The sequence below is a fragment of the Gadus chalcogrammus genome, chromosome 18, assembly GCF_026213295.1.
Source record: "Gadus chalcogrammus isolate NIFS_2021 chromosome 18, NIFS_Gcha_1.0, whole genome shotgun sequence".
NCBI classification, from domain to species: Eukaryota; Metazoa; Chordata; class Actinopteri; order Gadiformes; family Gadidae; genus Gadus; species Gadus chalcogrammus.
In genome coordinates, this window is record NC_079429.1 from 19,775,111 (window position 1) to 19,796,484 (window position 21,374).

A 21,374-nucleotide genomic window follows, 5' to 3' on the forward strand; every position below is an offset into this window, starting at 1 on the left:
TACATTAATAGGTAACTTACTTGCTCCTTTTAAATATAACATCGCTTGGGGAGTCCAATTCCTCCACTGAAAAGGATGGAAAGTGCTTACAACTCTGCTAATTAGCGATCTAGCTCTTCTGTATGTAGTTGTGTTGAACGAATGCTGCTGCGGGAGGTAGCCTATTTGATTGATTCGCTAAATTGTCCAATCATGTGGTGATAACAAAAAAGAAAAGCGATACCATTGGCCTGGGGTGAACACTGGTGCGACGCAAGGGCGAATTTTTTTTCGCCAATGAAAAGCTGTCTCTGCTTGCAAAAAGTTAGCGAGCTTACATTGACTTCAACGTGGCCGGCGCCCTGACTTGGAAGAGGGCTTTATTTCGAATGACCAATAACTAGCCTAGCCCAAATCATCGACGTTCAGACGCATTTAAATGGTTGCTGGCAGTATTGTTATTGATTTATTTCGTATTGATAATAGTTGACAGATAAATTCAAGTGAACATTTCACGGAGGGGCGGCGCCCTAGAGCCCTCTATTGACCCACCGCCACTGCTGTAGGGCCTATTCAGCTCGGTCCTCTTAAAGGACTGAATTTCGAAGTTTAAATTGTTGGGACTTAGCCAAGTCTGAAAGCAGTTCAAAGCCTGTGTTGTTCGCCTTAAAGTGTAAGGTTAATTTCTGCTCTTCCCTAATTTGTCGACGTCGGCTGATGTAATATGAGCACACCTGGAGGTTTGCGCTGAAGTATCCAGGCTGCTTTCCTTCCCCCTCTTCTGACGACCATTCGTAATTCAACTCAAATGTTACGTCTGGAAACATGTTCATCTTTGCGGTGCAAAGTTTGTTGCCATCTAAGCTACATAAAGACCGTTTATAACATTAATGTTTATCATAACGCCTATAAAGCGGAGTGATACATGTATAGTTAAAAGTCCCAATGCTGTAATACTCTATCAGCATTCATGGAATGCCTCTTTTCCAATCAAATTACTTGGTCGGAGCTAACTGTTGTAGGCTATACTATGTAATACAAGTGGCTCTGATTCTGAAAAGCATTGGTTATAATGTATTCATTGTATAATTATCATTTGTTGTTTTTTTCCAAATATTCCAAGCCATAATTGTAATGGTTTTAAAAGGGTTAGGGTTTAAATACCCGTAATCCATAACTGATACGCTATAGTGTGTTACATAAGAATTGGCTCATCGGTTTGGTTGTGGGTGGGCCTACCTCCCCTTACATTGTCTACTCTGCCTCTGCCATTTCTTTTTCATGTGAGAGGCCCGAGTAGCTTAAGAACTGTTTATACCCCCAGCTCCCATGAATGATTTAAAAAGACATTCTTGCTCAGTTGTCTCGTTGCCCTGCAGATCATCCAGCCAAAACAATGGTCTGAGCTTGTAGGGTTGAAGGATGTAGGAAATGGCGTCCCAGCCCATGACTCACAGCCTCCCGCCCGCTGCCCACCGTGACGTAGGTCCTACACAGCCACTAGCGACGCCGTCCTAATCACGGAAATATTTCGTTTTCCCTGTTACGTTGGGTCTTTTCCCGAAGAAAAGGCCACCTACGTAGTACTTTGGAATGGTTTTAATTGCTTATTCTGCATCCAGTTTCCTGAACCCAGTGTGAGCCTCGTAGTGGCGGACCGGAGCAGTACCCGGATGAGACTGTCATGGCCGCGATCGTTGACCTGCGAAAGTGAGGAGGAAAAGAAAGGTAACCGCTTGTTTATCACGGCGAAACCCGCTGCTTCGTAACACACACAGCGGGTTGAGGAATACAGTTTAATGTGCGGCGGACGGGGACCGGGAGGACGGTGTTGGTGGTGTATGTTCGAGGAGGTGGAGGTTTGTTTTGTTGTCATATGAGTGCTTAACTGTGGTGTAGACACTGAACTGTGGCGAAGTACCGTTAATATCCTTTAACTACACGGAGAAAACCCTTCGAAGTACTTTAGTACGCTTTGTCTGCTTTTCGCGCCGTTTGACTTTTCATCCGTGCAATAGTCGGGCTCTTCTGTGTTTCACAAACTTATTACACTATTATGAGCTCGTATATGGCATAGCAATTCCATTATTGTCGTGCGCATTTGGGACAAATAACATGTGCCCTCGCGTCTCCTGTGATGGTTGTAATGTTCATATTGTGTCTCGTCTCGTGACTTTATTTAGTGAGGAGGAACGGCTGCAACTCCTCTATAAACTCAGTCTTTTCTCAAGACTTCCTTGGTTGAAAGGTTACAAGCAGCCATGTATATGTTTATTCATATTCGCATCAAGTCACCACAATTCACCAATGTGATGTGCTAAAAAAGGAGATGGTAGTTTGATCACAACCCGATGTTTGAAAGTGATATTCACTTCATTCAAGTCATGTATTCGGCAACCAGCTGATGGAGAGTAGTCATGATGTTCCGGCAGCCATTTTCAACTCAAACATGGCTGCCTCAAGTCTTGAGGGTTTGCAGGGTAGCCATATTGAGGATTAGTTTGCTGTTATGCGATTGCCAATCAACTTATTTTATTCCCAACAGTTATTTGATTTGAGAGTTTGTTATTTTCATTGATAAGCCTATTTTCAGATGGTCAATGCAAGCATTGATTGTGTAGCTGTAATTTACTATGAAATAGGCATATTGAATTATAGACACAAATATCTGCCTTCATGGAAATATTGCTTTATTAGATCAATTTGGAACCAGGCTTATTTATATGTAATGTAACCAAACATGGCAACACATTTAACACGTGTTACCATGTTTCAACATGGTAAATGTTACATTAACCTGTTAAAAGATAGGTTAACTATTTTGGACTCAAGGACCCTATCACAGATTGTATTCGATAGTTTCTAGACCAGTGGATGCTAGTGACTTCAGAAACCGGAGTGATGCATATTTTTATGTATAGATATTAGGAAAGCGTCGGTGGACCTGGCATTATCCACAGCTGGCCGGAATGCCCCTAGAATGCAATCATTGACTAGCCTGTCAATTAAAAATTGTGCAGATTGTAGGAGCCAATCACGTGACGCAAAAATAGTATTGTGAACAATACATACTGTCAATATGTTCAGTCACTAGAGACAATTAATGCTTACAATTAATCACGTTTTTATAAATGCTTTTAATTTTTAATTTTAACTGTTGTAAAAAATAATACAACTACTAGGATTACTGAGCCGATGGCTTTGGATCAACTCTTAGACCGCATTTCTGTGATATCATAGGGCCCTAGATTATTATGTGGACGGGCGTATAAGAAAAATTAAAGTAACCAGTCTCATTAGGTTAACATAAAAATGAGTTCCCCTAGCCTGCCTATGGTCCCCCAGTGGCTAATATTTGCATTTGTAAAACGAGCACTAGGGGTTCTGCTCGTCTTTGAAAAAACTGAGGTTCAAGCGCGCTGATTTGTCATAAAGGATCTAAGCTCCTCCCCTTTCTCTGCCTAGCCCGCCCAGAGAATTTGGCCCGCCAATGAGACGCGACCGTGCGAGCGCCACCTGTGTGTGTGATCACACGCACTGTAACGCAAGTGTTTGCTGTTGGTGTAATGGCGCATAACACGTCGGTTCTTTGACGTCTCTTGTATTTCCACAACGAGACTGTAGTTCGGGTTTTCTCAGCCATGGTTGAGAAGGAATTGGGGGAAAGGAACTTTGGCTTTGACTCCCTGAAGTACATGAACGGCAACATGCTGCCTGCCGCCGGTTGCCGCGAGGCACCACCGCCGCGAAGCACCACCGCCCAACAGCGGGCAGCAGGCAGTGCGCGGTAGGGCTGCACGATTATTGCCAAAATGATTATCACGATTATTTACCACGATTATTCATTGAAAAAAAATTATTTCGAATTTCTACCACCCCCTTGTGGTAGGAGCCACACACTGTGCTCAGCGGCAAATTGCCGCCAGGCCACGCCCCCCCCCCCCCTTTTCACGCTTCGCGCCGGACTCACGCAGTCGCAGACAGGTGTACAGGGAGCGCTTGGTTTGCTTTGCAGCGGAGGTAGAGCGTTTACTGCATGGGCGGGGCTTGTTTCTTTTTTCGTTTTCTTTTTTTTGCGGATGCATTATTTAAAATTTACAATTTAAATTAAAAAATAATAATAATAATAATTTAAAATGTAAATTTTTAAAAATTCGATATATTGTGCAGCCCTAGTGCGCGGTTCAGTCTATTTCAGATTGATGTGAAAGTGGAAGAACCAGAGACGTCGGAGAACCCCACGATGTCGTTTGCGATTCATAATATCGTTTGGAGGCACACACAGCTTTTAGCCGTGATAATATGTATTTTATGATATAGATAAGATATTATTTAGATATAGAGCTCCAGGACTGTAACGCTAGTGTTGTACACTTCCTTGTTATTTGGATAACCGTTCTGCTGTTGGTGTTATGGCGCATAACACGTCAGACTCTCGTCTCTGGTATTTCCACAACAAGACTCGTAGTGGGATTTATCTCAGCCATGGTTGAGAATGAATTGGGGGGGTAAAGGAACTTTGGCTTTGACTCCCTGAAGTACATGAACCACGACATGGAGGAGAAAGGGATTATTGGCCGCGAATGTTTCGCTTGAGCGGGGCTCAAGCGAGGCTGTAATTCTGCACCACGGCTGAATTTCGGGAACGTCTTCAAATACTGTTTGGGGCCTACTAATATCTATATTAAAGCGTCCATAAAGTCACATGCCATGGGACCTTTAAGCTGCTCTGTATGGCACTGGCACTAAAAAAGTATCGCAAAGTTGCCTTGGGTCATAACGAGTGCCCCTCCTATATAGAACACTCCAAGTGTGTTATGTAAGGGTGTGCTCTATGACGATATTAGATTGTGAATAGGGATGCAACAATCACGTTTTTTAGGCCATTCCCGTTCACCGATCTGTTTAATGTGATCAGCCAACCTGATACAGATCATAAAATCTTTTTAAAGTGAAATATAAATTAATAGGATCTTTCTCGCAATTTCTTATTTTAGGGGGTTTGTTGCTGTTATGCAAGTCTTATTGTTGAGCCGAAAGAATGTGTTTGTGTGTTTTCCTTTTAAGTAAAGATGACTGCAAGCACTACAGAGTTTAGTTTAGACTATTTAAGATTGGAACTACACGGTTTTCTTCTACACGGGACCGTTTCTATAAGTTGAGACGTAAAGGAACATCAACTAATTTTCTGATCACTCACAAAGGAGATGGCATCTGTCGGAATACTGTTTATTGGAATCACTCACTAAGTAGCGCACTGAGGAAAGTGTTTAGGCTAACGTTACATGGGAGATGCTTGCATTTGCAGCCTACATTTTGCTTCCTGTGATGTTGCCCAAGACTAATATACAGATATACAACAGCGTTGCAAATAGGGCAATGTGGCCTATGTGAGTCTCGTATTATGACATTAAGTAGTCAATCAAGTCGGCCATGGCCTCTGGTTACATTCATTATTTATTAGGGTTTAATCAGTGTTGCACACGCGTTAACAATTTGGACATGATTGGGTGAATAAATGGGGCCAAAACTACAATTTAAATACTAACCTGCAAAGGACGCATCACGTTCCCTCATCTTCCATTCAAGTGAGAAGTTAGCTTCAAATGAAGCAGCGGGGATTAGTGCGGAGCTGCCTTATTATGTCCCATCAAGTACTTCAGTAGTTTGCATAACGTGGAGATGTGCGAATAATGAAAAGTCTGTGTTTGCTACTTTTTGCCAACCTACATAAAATAAATAAACACAGGGAGAATGAAGCCAGGTGAGATGCAGGCTGGTTATTGCATCATATAACCAAGATTTCCATGGTTAAGTAAAGCCTATCTTTATTGTGATTCAAGATGAATCATGTTTAAGCTTGAAAAAAATGGTCTAAGTGATGGCATGTGTGCACGATTGTTTTTGAGGTACGTCATTGGCAAATTTCAAGTTGTATCGGCTGATCACAATCAAGTGTATAGGGCGTATATCAGGCGATTATGATTGTTTGTTGTGCGAAAGGTCACATTCTATTAGTTCTATGGCTTATACATTAAAAGTTGTTTTCTCAGTAAAATTTTAAATCGCGCTTGATCAATAAGGGTTATTGGCTTCAATAAGGGTTGGGCTCCCTGGACACCTATAGTATCATGCAACGGTTTGTGTGGATGGTGATGCTCCAGCTGAGCGGTAGTTTATTTTTGGTATCCATGTCCATTGAGTGTTAAGCTTCTTGAAGAATTGTAATATAACGCAACAGTGTCAAGCGCATTTAATAACATTTGTCATAATGTTCATACACAACAATGGTACTAAATAAACTATCACAAAGTTTCCGTGGGTCGTAACACTGAATGATGCCTTTCAGTGTGCTATAGAAATACCTGATGCCCTACGGAGTAGGTCCTGCCAATGTAGTGAATCGTTTTCACCAGCGCGAGTGGGTGGCGTTAATTAAAGGTTGGGTATGGGATTTGCGAATCGCCAGCCTACCCGGTCCTACCCGCTCTCCTTAAACGCTGACTATGACTCCACCCATTCCAATTACATGGACGCGCAATCATGCACGAGCGAACACAGATGCGCGAGAGCGAGCCATTATCGAGTTAACTAACTCCAGTAGCTACCGCAGGTTAACCAGCCAGTCTACGGATTTTTGTTCAGAAAGATGAGTATGTCGCGACCGCAGCCTGGTGACCGTCAGTCCAGCCGCCGAAAACACAGGCTCTGAGGGGACCGACGTTGCCGTGATGTAGGGCTGGGCGATATATCGAATATATGCGATGTATCGCGAGATGTTCTCCAGGGGATGTATAAAATGCCCATATCGCGAACATCGAATATAAATTGGGACGCAATGTTTCTTTTTGCCGCCGCCGGCATACTCGTTGTGCTTTCACGCGACGGGGCGACAAGATCTCATACAAAGTGAACGTAGAGACGCGTATCTGCCAATCAGCGTTCAACAGCGTGGCCACTGAGTGACATGTGTAACGTAACAGCCAACCAGCGTTCAACCGTCAAACTCGGTGCAGTGCAGTCCGGGGTGAACTGCAGCACGGAGGAGAAAGTGATTGTTGCCGTTTGCGACTCCCGGAGCTCTATATATAATAATATATAATATAATATAATATAATTGGTTATATAATATCACGGATAAAAGCTCTGTGCGCATCCTGATGGCCGTAGCGTGGGGAGCTCTCATAGGGATTGGGCTTCTCGGGTTTTTTTAACGCATTCCCTTCTCTCGCTATTTCCGGTGGCTCTCTAAACTCACTCCCCCCGCCCATTGCGAGTCCACGAGATTCTCATGGACGCGCGTGTGTGACGTAGTCTGGAAGGCGCGCTGCTGTAGGTGCGTGTACCTCCGACCGTTGAGTGAGAACAGCCAGAAAGAGAAAAAAGGATGGAAACTGAGGATTTGCACTGGATCCTTCGTCTGGCAGTGTATATATAATAATTATTATTCAAACTGTTAATAAATAATTAACGGTTTGAATAAATGCTGTGTTGGTAAATCTAACTTGCTGTGATTTTCCTTTTCTTATGTGCAAGTTCTAAATTGTTCCAATAGAAAGCACTGATGAGTTTAAACAATATGTTGTTTCATGTAATCTACATGCAGACTTATGTTTCAGTAATACTAGAATTATTACTGACGTAACATTATGCCAGACATGGTTGAATCGAGCATTTATGATGTGCTCTAGAGGAGATTCAAAATATATTGAGATATATATCGTGTATCGAGATATAGTAAAAAAATATCGAGATATTCATTTTGGCCCATATCGCCCAGCCCTACCGTGATGCACAAATACCGCTGTGCTAACTTGGCAAGGCGGGGGAACAACTTTCCACAATCCAGGGGCTCAGAAAGTTCTTTATTTCTGCTTCATTGCTAACCTCGCCTTGAGTGTTAGGCCTATAGTGCTCCCCAAGAAGTCATTTTTTAAATCATAATGGTCCCACACCAGACTTCGCCGTGGCCTCGTTCGCTTCATGAGTACATCACCGTGTTCCAATATCCATGCTATCCGTACTTACTAGCCTAAGTTTGAGTGCGTAGGGCGTTCCAATTCAGATCGGGCGAAAATAAGTGTACTGAAAACTAGTGGTGCAACGGTTCACGGGTTTCCCGTGATCCGTACGGATCAACCCTAACGGTTCGGGACGCAAGTGATCGGCTGATAAAAAAAAAAAAAGTTATGCGTTCACGTGATCAGCGCATGTTTAAAGGACAATTCCGGTATTAACAACATCATCAAGTATCGTAGCGAAATACAGTTTCTGTTGTGTTTTTATTTGGCGTTCCGTAAATCCTATTGAAACCGGAACCGGAAGCAGACATGTTTATGTTTGGTTGTAGTCTTTTCGCTCGGTTCTCCGTATCAACAGTAGGGCTAGAGCCGTGCAAAAAGACTACAACCAACCTCCCTTGCAATTAGGGATGCACCGATCCGCTTTTTTCACCTCCGATACCGATACCGATATCTGAGGTTTAGTATCGGCCGATACCGATCCGATACCGATATAGAAAAACAGCGCGAAATTATGGCTACAAACTAAGTTTCATTGAGGGGAAAAGACTGGGATCATGAGACTTGACTTAAACATTTCATGTTGCATGTAGCCGTGGAGCTTGCTGGCTTAGGTAAAGTGAAATAGCTCCAGATAGCAGATCCTTTTGCTCGCTCCATTTTGCAATCACTGTAGGCTCCGCACGGCGGGTTGCTTGTTTATGACGTCACTCACAGCGCACAGCATAGAAACTGAATAGATCAGCCAATAGATAGATAGATACACTTTTATTAATCCCGTGAGAACATTTTCGTGGGAAATTCAATTATCAAAGCAGCAAGGTAGTAGGAATAGGATTCAAGTATGTACATAAACGTAAAAAATATATATATATATTTTTTTTATTTTTTAAATATGGATCGGCCCATTTGTCACCGATACCCGATCTAGAAATTTCTTCAATATCGGTACCGATACCGATACAAATATCGGATCGGTGCATCCCTACTTGCAATGAGTCTTCCAACCGAAATCAATGGATTTACAAAATGCCATATAAAACACGACAGAAACTGTATTTCTCTACCATATTTGATGAAAAAAAAGAAGATGAGGATGTCTGCATTGCCTTGGGAGAGTGTTGACTCTAAACTCTCCCCAGGAAATGCAGACATCCTGAATTGTAAATCCTTTGTTAGGGATTATTTACTATTCATGTTAAAAAGAAGAAGGAATAATGCCTCAGATTGCAATTTTTTAAAATATTGACTATGCTTAAAGGAAGCAGGATTATTACCTAATTTTTCATTTAATTGTGTTTTTACACCTTTGAAGATTTTATTTAAAGTCACATTTGTCTTGTTATCTTTATTGTTGTTGTTGTTCCGAAAATGATCCGACCCGTGACTCAAAAACCGTGACACGATCCGAACCGTGAGTTTTGTGATCCATTGCACCCCTACTGAAAACGGTCACATTGCAAAATGTGTGTGGCGATTAGGGCTGGGCGATATATCGAATATATGCGATGCATCGCGAGATGTTCTCCAGGGGATGTATAAAATGCCCCTATCGCGAACATCGAATATAAATTGGCACGCAATGTTTCTTTTTGCCGCCGCCGGCATACTCGTTGTGCTTTCACGCGACGGGGCGACAAGATCTCATACAAAGTGAACGTAGAGACGCGTATCTGCCAATCAGCGCTCAACAGCGTGGCCACGTGTTGAACATGTGTAACGTAACAGCCAACCAGCGTTCAACCGTCAAACTCGGTGCAGTGTAGTCCGGGGTGAACTGCGGCACGGAGGAGAAAGTGATTGTTGCCGTTTGCGACTCCCGGGGCTCTATATATAATAATATATAATATAATACAATTGTTTATATAATATCACGGCCAAAAGCTCTGTGCGCCTCCTGATGGCCGTAACGTGGGGAGCTCTCATAGGGATTGGGCTTCTCGAGGTTTGTTTAACACACAGCGTCCCCTTCTCTCCCTCTTTCCTGTGGCTCTCTAAACACACTCACTCCCCCCGCCCATTGCGAGTCCACGAGATTCTCATGGACGCGCGTGTGTGACGTAGTCTGGAAGGCGCGCTGCTGTAGATGTGTGTACCTCCGACCGGTGAGTGAGAACACCCAGAGAGAGAAAAAAGGATGGAAACTGAGGATTTGGTTTCGAAAAAGAATAGCACTGGATCCTTCGTCTGGCAGTGTATATATATAATTATTATTCAAACTGTTAATAAATAATTAACGGTTTGAATAAATGCTGTGTTGGTAAATCTAACTTGCTGTGATTTTCCTTTTCTAACGTGCAAGTTCTAAATTGTTCCAATAGAAAGCACTAATGAGTTTAAACAATATGTTGTTTCATGTAATCTACATGCAGACTTATGTTTCAGTAATACTAGAATTATTACTGACGTAACATTATGCCAGACATGGTTGAATCGAGCATTTATGATGTGCTCTAGAGGAGATTCAAAATATATCGAGATATCGTGTATCGAGATATAGTAAAAAAATATCGAGATATTCATTTTGGCCCATATCGCCCAGCCCTAGTGGCGATGTACACTTTTCGTACTCAAAGGCAGCCATCTTGGCTACGTAGCGGAAGAGGGCGGAGCCAGGCTGAGCCAAAGTCGGCGCATTTTCCACATAGCCTGTATTAATAGTCATTTTGTAGTTTTTATAGCTTTTTATAGCTGCTAGGCGTCAAGAGTTCACCATTCAAAGCGGGATGTTTATTGCGGGGGAGGAGCCGCAAATTTAAATATTGCCCCTGTGTGGTCAAATGTTTAATTGCACACTGCCTTAGTAGAATCAATGAAAAATGTACGTAATCGACGAAATTCTTAACGATCAATTAGTCGATCGTCGATTAATCATGCCCATCCCTATTCCATACCCAACCTTTAGTCCCTGACTCTAGATATTCTTGTTTTTTCTTAGTCAACTAAGGCGGACATGACCACACTGAAGCGCGTTCTAAAGCGGGGACGGAGTCATTCAAAACTCGGGTCTAGCTGTGTAAACAGCTCGAACCTGACCAGCTGTCCCTTCTCATTATGCCCCGCTTTAACACCATCCATTTCAGTTTTCAGTTAACACTGCTAGACTTGGTCCGCATTTGTCCCATTCACTTATAAAAAAAAGAATCACTTATACTTAGCATGAATATAGTCAACATGCGCATCCCGTGTTTTCCCCAACATCAAAGTCTTTAGTTGTAGATCTATCATAAGATTCAACCTAACAATAATTGTTATTATATGTTGGATCCGTCATTTCATCCAACCTAAATCTTAACAATTATTATTTAATTTGACCCATGGTTAATAGCCTATCGAAGCCTTATGAACCGGATGTAGGCTTATTAGAATTGGCTGTTGGCTATCATTTATGTGATTTGTTAAAAATGGCATTGTTATACATCAGGTATTGATGCTTGAAATGTAAGAATATCTGTTTTTAGTTGACTGCCCTCATATGAGACCATTAAGCTTTAAGACAGGGGTGTCAAACGTACGGCCCGCGGGCCGGATCAGGCCCGCGAACGGGTTTAATCCGGCCCGCAAGATGATTTTGTGAAGTACAGTATTGTAAAAAAAATAAATAATAATAATTATAAAGAAAATTATTTATTTTTTTATTAAAATCCTTCCTAGCATTACATGATTTGCATTGACTGGCACTGATTAATTTGTTGTACATTGAACTTCTGGACAATTGTGTGTAACTGGAAGTCGCTTTGGAATGTAACGTAAAATGATCTGCTATTTTTCAATGAAAGAAACTGCTGTTCTTAATGTGTCCACTAGAAGTCGCAATAGCAATTATGTTAAGCAAGCAAACTTTATACCGGGGCTTAGCAGGGAGCAAGTATAAACAGGTAGTGCAGCTAGCCAGGAGCTACCTTGTCGTTCTGCCTTATACTTCCAACATTATGCGCTTTGGCACTCTCATTGCCCCAAAATGTCTCTGTCAAAAAGACGAAAAGTGGACACAGTGCAGAGTTTTCCAAGAAAAATGGTCATCGTCCTTTTTATTCATGGAAGTAAATGGGAAACCTGTGTTTGGTGTGCTCACAGCATGTTTAATTTTACATAATTATGCCATATTTTTACCGGTCCGGCCCACTTGGGAATAGATTATCCTCCATGTGGCCCCTGAGCTAAAATGAGTTTGACACCACTGCTTTAAGAGCACTCCCGCCTGATTTCTGGCCAATCAGGTAATCTGTTCTCCATATTTTTTTAAATAAGGACATTTGTTTGGTTAAACTATAATTTGCAAAACATGAAAAAGAATCATGATAAGATCGTGGATCATGATCCTGTCTGAAAAAATAGCAGAAAAATAATTTACGTCACTTGATCAGCTTTATTATCGGCGCTTTTGGGGTTGTCCGATCAAGGAAAATAAGACAATATCGGCCGATCAGTCGGTGCAAAAACAAATAAATGGATATATTACTTCCCCCTCCATTTCAAACAAAGGCTATATAATCATTGTCTAATTCTAAACCCAATGACCTATTGCTGTCCCCCTCTACAACTAGATGTCCAGAGAGGTTCAAAACACTTATTTTGATGGCACCTTTTATTGCTGAGATATAAGGCTTTCATAAAAAATCCTGCTCTGGGTTCAAAGGTCAATAAACCCACCAAGGGTCCGCTGACATCTCAAACTAACGTGTGACCTTCAAGATACAGTGCCTTGAAAAAGTATTCATACCCCTTGAACTTTTTCACATTTTGCCACCTTACAACCATAAACTTAACTTTATTGAGATTTTATGTTATCGACCAACACAAAGTAGCAAATAATTGTAAAGTGGAAGGGAAATAATAGGTCGTTTTCAAAATTGTAAGCAAATAAAAATCGGAAAAATGTGGTTTGTATTTGCATTCAGCCCCCCTGTGTCAATACTTAGTAGAGCCATCTTTTGCTGCAATTACAGCTGCAAGTCTTTTGGGGTATGTCTGTACCAGCTTTGCACATCTAGACACTGACATTTTTTGCCAATTCTTTGCAAAATAGCTCCAGCTCAGCCTGATTGGATGGAGAGCCTCAGAACAGCAATTTTTAAGTCTTGCCACAGATGCTCAATGGGATTTAGGAAGGGCTCCAAACTGCGACCAAATGGTCGCATTTTGCGACCAAAATTTTAGTGTGCGACCAAATTTTCCATCTGTTCGCGCATGTGCGACCAGTATGTGTGTCCCTTTTTATATTTTACACGTTAAACGTGGAAGGGGCTCGTCAATGAATCCGGAATCTTTAGCAGGCCAATGAGTGTAAGAAGGATATGGAATGTGAGTGGCTAATGTGTCGAGGGAGATGGTCCTAGAGATTACCGAGCGGGCGTAGGGCTGGGCGATATGGACCAAAACCCCTATCTCGATATTTTCTGTTCGAATGGCGATATGCGATATTATAACGATATTTTGAACAAAACAGGTAAAGTGTGTAGTTTTAACTCCGCGTCACTATCAACCATTTATTTAGTGTTTTCTTTTTTTTTTTGCTCAACGAAGCATAGCTGTGCTTTAACAACAGATATGTAAGGGATAATGTAAAGAACGCCGGTCATTATCGGGAAAATAAGCCCCGACAGGGCGAACAGGACACCGACCTGAAGGGGCTTATTTTCAATAATGACCGACGACTAGAGCTGTCCCAAACGATTATTTTTCAAACGATTATTCTAGCGATTATTTTTTCGATTAGTCGAGTAATCTAACGATTAGTTTCACCATTAATCTAACGATTATTTTTTCAGTTACCGATTACTTCACATTACTTCATCAATGTAACTTTTCACACAATATGGATATCAAAACGTTTGTTGTTCAAATATCAACATTTATTAAACATTTCTTTAACATGCCACTTTTTTGTGCAATAACATTGTGCAAACACGGCACTTAAATTGTGCAAACGGCAAAATAGCGCATTTTGATGCCATATGTAGTATCTAACAAATGAACAAAATAAGTCAAGCAGGAGGAATATACCAAATATAAAAATACTGTTCTACTCCTTCCTCCCTCTCTCATTGTGCAAACTGAAAGATAATGCACTGCCACCTCAGAGACCCAACTTCGAAAAGGATTTATGTAATTTAAATTGTCAACTTGTAGTGTGTGTTTACTACTGAGAACTTGTTGATAGATCGTGGAATTTCGACAGTCAACAGCTAGACTAGAACTACATAACATGACAAAAGTTCTCTTACTACTTAGAACTGGTTGCTAGATCGTGGAATTTCGACAGTCAACAGCTAGACTAGAACTACATAACATAATACATAATAATGACAAAAGTTCTCTTTTCACCAGAGTATAAAATCCGAACCCGACAAAGTCTATTCATAATATTGTAAGGACCACGGAAGAGGCAGTGAATGAAGTGATTAGACAGCTTATTAGATACTAGAGCCCGACCGATATAGAAATTTTAAGGCCGATACCGATACGAATATTTTGTGATTTAAAAATCCGATATGCCGATATATCGGCCGATATATATATATATATATATATATATATATATATATATATATATATATATATATATATATATATATATATATATATATATATATATATATATATATATATATATATATATATAAAAAAAAATCCAGAAACGCGCAACAAAACAAACACATTTCCCCAACATTGGTTATTTGTAGTTATCCTTTAAATCCTTTTCACTCTCAGCTAACACGTAACAACAGCAAAACTGGACATGGTAGTCATGAATTAAGTCATGCTTATCGACTTTAGAGAATTGATGGGGATGTTCTTTTAATTGTTATTCAAGCAATGTATGTCTCGTGACAGTTGCCAATTTACCATGAACACACTTGCACACATGAACAACACCGATGATCTCCGTCGATCTCCGTCATTCACTCTGCCTAACTCTGGCTGAATCAGCGGGTTTGGGCGTTAGAGCGCCCTCTGGTGGACCAACTTTTTTTTTTTTTTTTTTTTTTTTATATTCATTTATCGGCCATTATAAATGCCGAAACCGAATAGTTGGAAAAATGCCTAATATCGGCAGATAATATCGGCCTACCGATATATCGGTCGGGCTCTATTAGATACCTAATAAACCGTTGGAACACGCAAGACCGGTCACCATAGCAACGCTGGTAAACAAACCCTCGGAGCTCGGCTTTTGGCCGAGTTTTATACCACCAGCCTCTGTGCTCCCGCTACTGCTTGCCGCCGCCATTGTTATGAATTTAAACGATTGGCGACTAGCGTTCTGGTGCATATTTACCGCCACGACTGGAGTGAGAGTGGCGGGGGTGGGGGGGGGAGGCGACGCGTGGACGCAAATTATTCATGTCGACGAATTTTTGAAGTCGATTACGTCGACTAATCGTCCCAGCTCTACCGACGACGTTCTATCAAATTGTGTGGGTCACCCGAACCAGTGCAGGAATCAGCTTCAGGTGCCATAAAGGGCTTTTCACACGGGAGGCGTTTGTCGGGCCTGATAATGCATTCTCAATGGAGAATGCATCTCTGCCCTCTCTGCGAGCGGGCAGAGAGGAGGCTCAGCGTCCTGACAAGCGGGCGCACTGAAACTGTCGCTTCAATACTACTTGTCGAACGCATGCATGCGCAAACCTGGAAACCGTTGGGATAGATGAGAATCACATACAATTTCATAGAAGAAATTCAAGTAAAACTGCGGTTGACTTAACCTTTACATCTGTAACATCTGAACTATTCATTTTATTGAAAAACAAATCAAAGAGGCAATCGCAAGGACGGCTACGTGTCTGGTCCCGATTTCCAACAGCTGGCGTAGCAACGACAACAAGCGACGAATTCGGCTGCTCACCAGTTAACACGGTCACGAGTTGAACTGAAACACCGGGCTTCTCAACGGTAGAGCGGAAGCATATCCTTAGCTATGTGATATGCCACGGCCTGGGTTATGTCTTTGTAGCGTTTGGATGCTTTGTCATAAGGCACTGATGCCGAGTACCTCTCCATGGTGGTCTGCTGCTGCTTTTGCGGCGTTGCATTTGCAGATGTTGTTGGCCGTATTTTTGGTACGGCTGTGCTCCAAAGGGTGAGAGCGGCTAAGGTGGTAAAATAAGTTTGTTGCATTCCCAGTCTTGGTGGGGACTACAGTCTTGCATAATTTACAGACAACATTAGTCTGACTACGGTCTGACTTGTAAAATCCAAAGAACTGCCATACTGGCGAGCTGACATTTCCATTTTTATCGACTATTTCCTTGCTTGTTGCGATACTCATCTTTCACATCCCATAGCACGCTGTTTCTGTGAACACGAGACAATGAGATGGCGCAACCAAACTTTATACTGTTACATGATTGACTATTAGCGTGTCACTCCATACATTGCTGGTGCGTTTTAGTATTCTCTGCGAACCGACTCGGATCTGACGCCTCGCCCACGCGTTTTATTTCGCTCGGTCTAAGCTTTTGTCGCGGTAGCATTGGCAGAGTACCAGGCGCTCCAAAATAGGTAGGCTATAGGCCATAGGCAGAGATACGGGCGCAGTAAGGTATTGCAGTAATAAGAGTGATTGAAATTGCCATTTAAACCACCAAAGCCGTCCAAGCACAATGAAAACAGTTCATGCTTCAAGTCACACTGGGCGCAGCCATCTTGAATAGTTAAACCAACCTTGCTTCGCAACCTCTGGTTCAAAGCGGAGCTTGAAGTAGACTTTTTGCTCCGGTTTCTTACAACGAGGAATAAAAATAATATCGAAACGTTATTGTCATTCACTGTGAATTTTTTTCATAAAGACTAGGCTGGGCCGTTATATCAGGGTATATGGAGCACGTTCTTGACTGCCGGTTATGTTGATGTTCACGTCCGTGACAGAGTTAAAAGCGATGCTACGGTGTCAGGGCTGTACGCATACTTTGTAAAATGGTAGCACTGGTGCTAGCAAGCGAAAAAATTCAGTAGCACAAAAATAATTTTGGTAGCACACATACTACAGTCAAAAAAATAAAAATACTATATGAACAGAATAGGACGTATATACAAAAGTAACACTATATGAACAAATTTAACAACAGTAAAGTAACAATGAACATATTAAATAGTAAAGTGACTACGAGAGCCTCTTTTAAAACATCAACAGACAGAAGTGGTGAACACATTCAACAAAATTAAGTAATTGCAAATTTAACAAACACTTATTTATTAACCTCTGATGTCCTTTCCCCTACCTCGAGGCAATATTTACAAAACATAGACTTCTTGGATTGGTCGTAGACCAGGCAATTTAATGTTTTTAACCACTGGGGGTTAAACCTGTACGTTTTCCCGTTGTCCGAGACGGAGTCATGGATGGAGTCGGCTTCTTCCGAAGGTTCCGTGCTTGTGGTCGCCGAGTCAATCTCTTCCATACGTGGATTTTTTTCCAAGTTTCCATCTTTATTTGATGAAGAAGAACTTCCGAATACAGGGAAATACCTTTTTAATTTTTCGGTTTTGCTTAAAAAGGGAATTTCCCGCGACCGTTACAAAGCTTCTTCCTCAACGTGCAAATGTTCGGTAAATGTAGTTTTTTATTAGTCGAGCGGAACTGGCGAGCCTATAACTCAAAATACATTTTCCCAACATCATGCTCCCACACACTCGCGCTTAGTGGTGCCATTGAAAGCCGTACAGAAAGACGTATTTTTTTCGGCACGGGTCCTTCTCACCCTTTCGCACCGGTGCGAGTGGACTTGTATTTATCTTCGCACGCTAAATATTTCAATAGCAAATGCGATCAAAACTGTCGCACTGTACAGCCCTGGGTGTGTATGTGGAGCTCCGTCTGATGGTGAATTATTTTGATCAAACAAACTATTGTCTAGAGCAGGGGTTCTCAAACTATATGGGGCCGGGGACCCCCCCATAGGGCAGAAATTATTTCAAGGACCCCCTAATAACCGCAACACAAATATAATCATATAGGCTCATGTCTATTTTTTCTGTTAGATGCTTTTGAACTCATTTATTTATTATTTTGACCATTAAATGCCTTCAGTAATACCTGGGCTGAATCCGAATACTTAGTACATACTATTTATGTTCAGTGTCTACTACTTGACGGCCTACAGCTATGTGTAGAACGCCTAGAACGGTCTACAGCTATGCGTAGAACGCCTCTGAACGCTTCCGAACACCGCCGAAACTCCACCGGATGTTTGGAGATGACGTGTCTCCCCTCAGATGCCGGCAAAATTACCTTGATAAGTTACCTGTTTTCCGTCTTGTCATCGTTGCTATTAAATTAAAAATGTCTCTTTTTACTTAATTACTTACTTTACTTTTTTACTCTTTTTAATGTCTCGTTTTTCGCCGCTTTCTATGACGTCTTTCTAAGCCGCTGTTGGTAGTGTCGGGTCATCTCTTCTTCGTTCGTTACCAGACTCGTAGTCTGGTAACGTAGTGACCTACCGTTGTATACTGTGGCGGTAGTACGTATTCGGAAACGTTTTCCGTACTACACAATGCACACTGAGCATTCGGACGCGCTATATTTGTGGCGTACTACAAAATGCATACTATAAGTATGAGTATTCGGATTCAGCCCTGGATTGGGCTTTGCGAGTTTGTTGTTTACCGGCGTTGCTATGGTTACCGGTCTTGCGTGTTCCAACGGTTTATTATGTTTCTAATAAATCGCTGTCTAATCAATACTTCATTCACTGCCTCTTCCGTGGTCATTACAATATTATGAATAGACTGCGTGGGGTTTCTCCGACGTCTCTCCCTCTTGGCCTGCCCATAACAGGTTTGAATATTAAGGGCTGCCTAATATTCGTTCGAATTTTGATTTATTTTTTGATATTCGAATTATATTCGAATCACGAAGCCCTAATGTAAATAGATTTTACTTTTTTTACACACACACACACACACACACACACACACACCCCAAACCCAAACAAAACCAGCAAAAACATGACACGGCAACATTGCCCAATGTTGCCATATGGGACAACGGCAGAGGACATGTTTATTTCCAAATACCAGCAAGGATTGGTTTACAAGAGAGATAGTAAAGTGGTGCAAAACAGTTAAATTATTCACCCACGTAAACACGTTACCTACTGTTACCAATGGTCCATCGTAACAAATCGCCTGCTCGGCATGCCATGCATATATGGATGAAGCTTTGAAGGGGACGCAAAACACAGCTTTGGCAACGCTGTTGAACGCTGATTGGCTGTCATCACGCGTTTGCTGCCGAAAAGTTTAAATATTTCAACTCAAGCAGCATTTGACGCGCCGCAAAATACGTGAACGCGCCTGCATTGCGGGCACGGGCGTGCTGCGCTGCAAATCAAATCTTGCCGCGCCGCAAATCAAATTTTGCTTGCTTTTGCAAGTGGTCCGGCAGCAAACCTGCAACGCGTCTCTACATTCACTTTGAATGGGATCGTGCTGCGCGGCATCTTTTTGCATCTTTTGGTGTGAATGCAGGGCAGACTCGAGCATGGGTTGACAGGTTGACGCAATTTTAACAGTTACTATTGGCCGAAAATTAAAGCAGGGGGAGGGCTGAACACAATGCGCCTGTTTAATTGGCTTTTATTTAGTTATTTAGGTGCGAGATGTGAAGGTAAAGCCTGAGGGAGTTTGACGTAATGTAAAAGCCGAGTGTTCATTGGTTTAACGTTACGCCGACGGGAGTAATGACGACCGGCCCAAAATTTTTTTCCATAAATACCGGTATGTTTATTTATTAACAACAAGCTCTTCACGGACCCCCTGGCAACGCGCCGCGGACCCCCGGGGGTCCGGGGACCCCACTTTGAGAACCGAGGGTCTAGAGTAAAGGCCCTTCTACATCAGGCGGTTCCACTTTTTTCAAAATCGAAAATCATTAACGTTTAGGCTTATCGAAACCACTATCGAGTCCCGTCGCTCATTTATAAAAAAAAGAATGTCCTGTAGGTCCTGTAACGTAATGTTGTGTCCCTCGAGTCGCGGCATTTAAAGCAGACGTTCTGCGTGATGTGTTGAGGTTGGCTCAGTTAAACGACTGTTATGTTATCATGATGCGTTCAAATGTAAGATAAAGAAACGGTCGAGTTTTTGGTGAGAAACATGAATAATGTATTACTCATGTTTCTGTATTACTAATACAGTTGTATAGTGCTCTAATCATTTTAGTATGTATAATTAAAACTACTGATGTCAATATTTATTAAGAATTACATATTTAATTTAAAATATAATTATTTATTTCCGAAATATTTTCCTCATCACTAAAAACTAGGGGTGCAACGGATCACAAAGCTCACGGTTCGGATCGGGTCACGGTTTTTGAGTCACGGGTCGGATCAATTTCGGATGAACAATAAAGATAACAATACAAATGTAAAAACAAAATAAAGTGAAAAATTAGGTAATAATCCTTAGGTAGCTTCCTTTAAGCATGGTCAATATTTAAAAAATGTGCAATCTGAGGCATTATTCCTTCTTCTTTTTAACATGGATAGGATAGTAAATAATCCCTAACCCTGGATTTACAATTCAGGATGTCTGCATTGCCTGAGGAGAGTTTAGAGCCTACACTCTCCCAAGGCAATGCAGACATCCTTATCTTCTTTTTTTTTAGTTTGGTAGCGAAATACAGTTTCTGTGGTGTTTTATTTGGCATTTTGTAAATCCATTGATTTCGGTTGGGAGACTCATTGCAAGGGGGGTTGGTTGTAGTCTTTTCGCTCGGTTCTAGCCCTACTGTCGATACGGCGAACCGAGTGAAAAGACTACAACCAAACCTAAACACGTCCGGTTCCGGTTTACGTTTCAATGGGATTTACGGAACGCCAAATAAAACAGAACAGAAACTGTTTTTCGCCACGATACTTGATGACGTTGTTAATACCGGAATTGTCCTCTAAACATGCGCTGATCACGTCAACGCACAACTTTCTTTTTTTATCAGCCGATCCGCGGATCACTTGCGTCCCGAACCGTGATGGTTGATCCGTACGGATCACGGGAAACCCGTGAACCGTTGCACCACTACTAAAAACGTGTCGTATTTCCACCAATTAATAGAAAAGTATCGATAAAGACTCGGATCGTTAAGGAGTATCGAAAATGGTATCGATATCAATAAATATTAATGATCCCCATCCCTAGTTACGACATGATTATGCAACATTTTCCAGTAAGAATCGGGAGGCTGAAAAACACTGCTGGATCAGCCTCGTAGAGCCAGTGATGCCAAGCTCCATCCTTTCACCAAAGAATCCTATGTATTTAGAGGGTTTAATAATATTGGGGTTGCATTTATTTTAAATAGTGTAGCGAATGGCAGTTCACAGATGAGGGGATTATGATGGATTGTTGAGCATTTGGAGCGGT

General features: G+C 41.7%; 1 protein-coding gene across 2 annotated transcripts in view; it reads left to right on the forward strand.

Moving 5' to 3' along the window:
* The first annotated feature begins 1,255 nt into the window (after positions 1 to 1,255).
* si:ch211-214e3.5 (zinc finger protein 518A) overlaps positions 1,256 to 21,374 on the forward strand; it is a 28,772-nt gene continuing 8,653 nt past the window's right edge. The window contains exons 1-2 of one of the 2 annotated variants that reach the window (XM_056576436.1): positions 1,256 to 1,461; positions 1,602 to 1,707. In XM_056576436.1, the coding sequence (XP_056432411.1) occupies positions 1,411 to 1,461; positions 1,602 to 1,707 (157 nt within the window). In that variant the 5' untranslated portion in view covers positions 1,256 to 1,410. The other variant, XM_056576437.1, reaches the window with a different exon arrangement.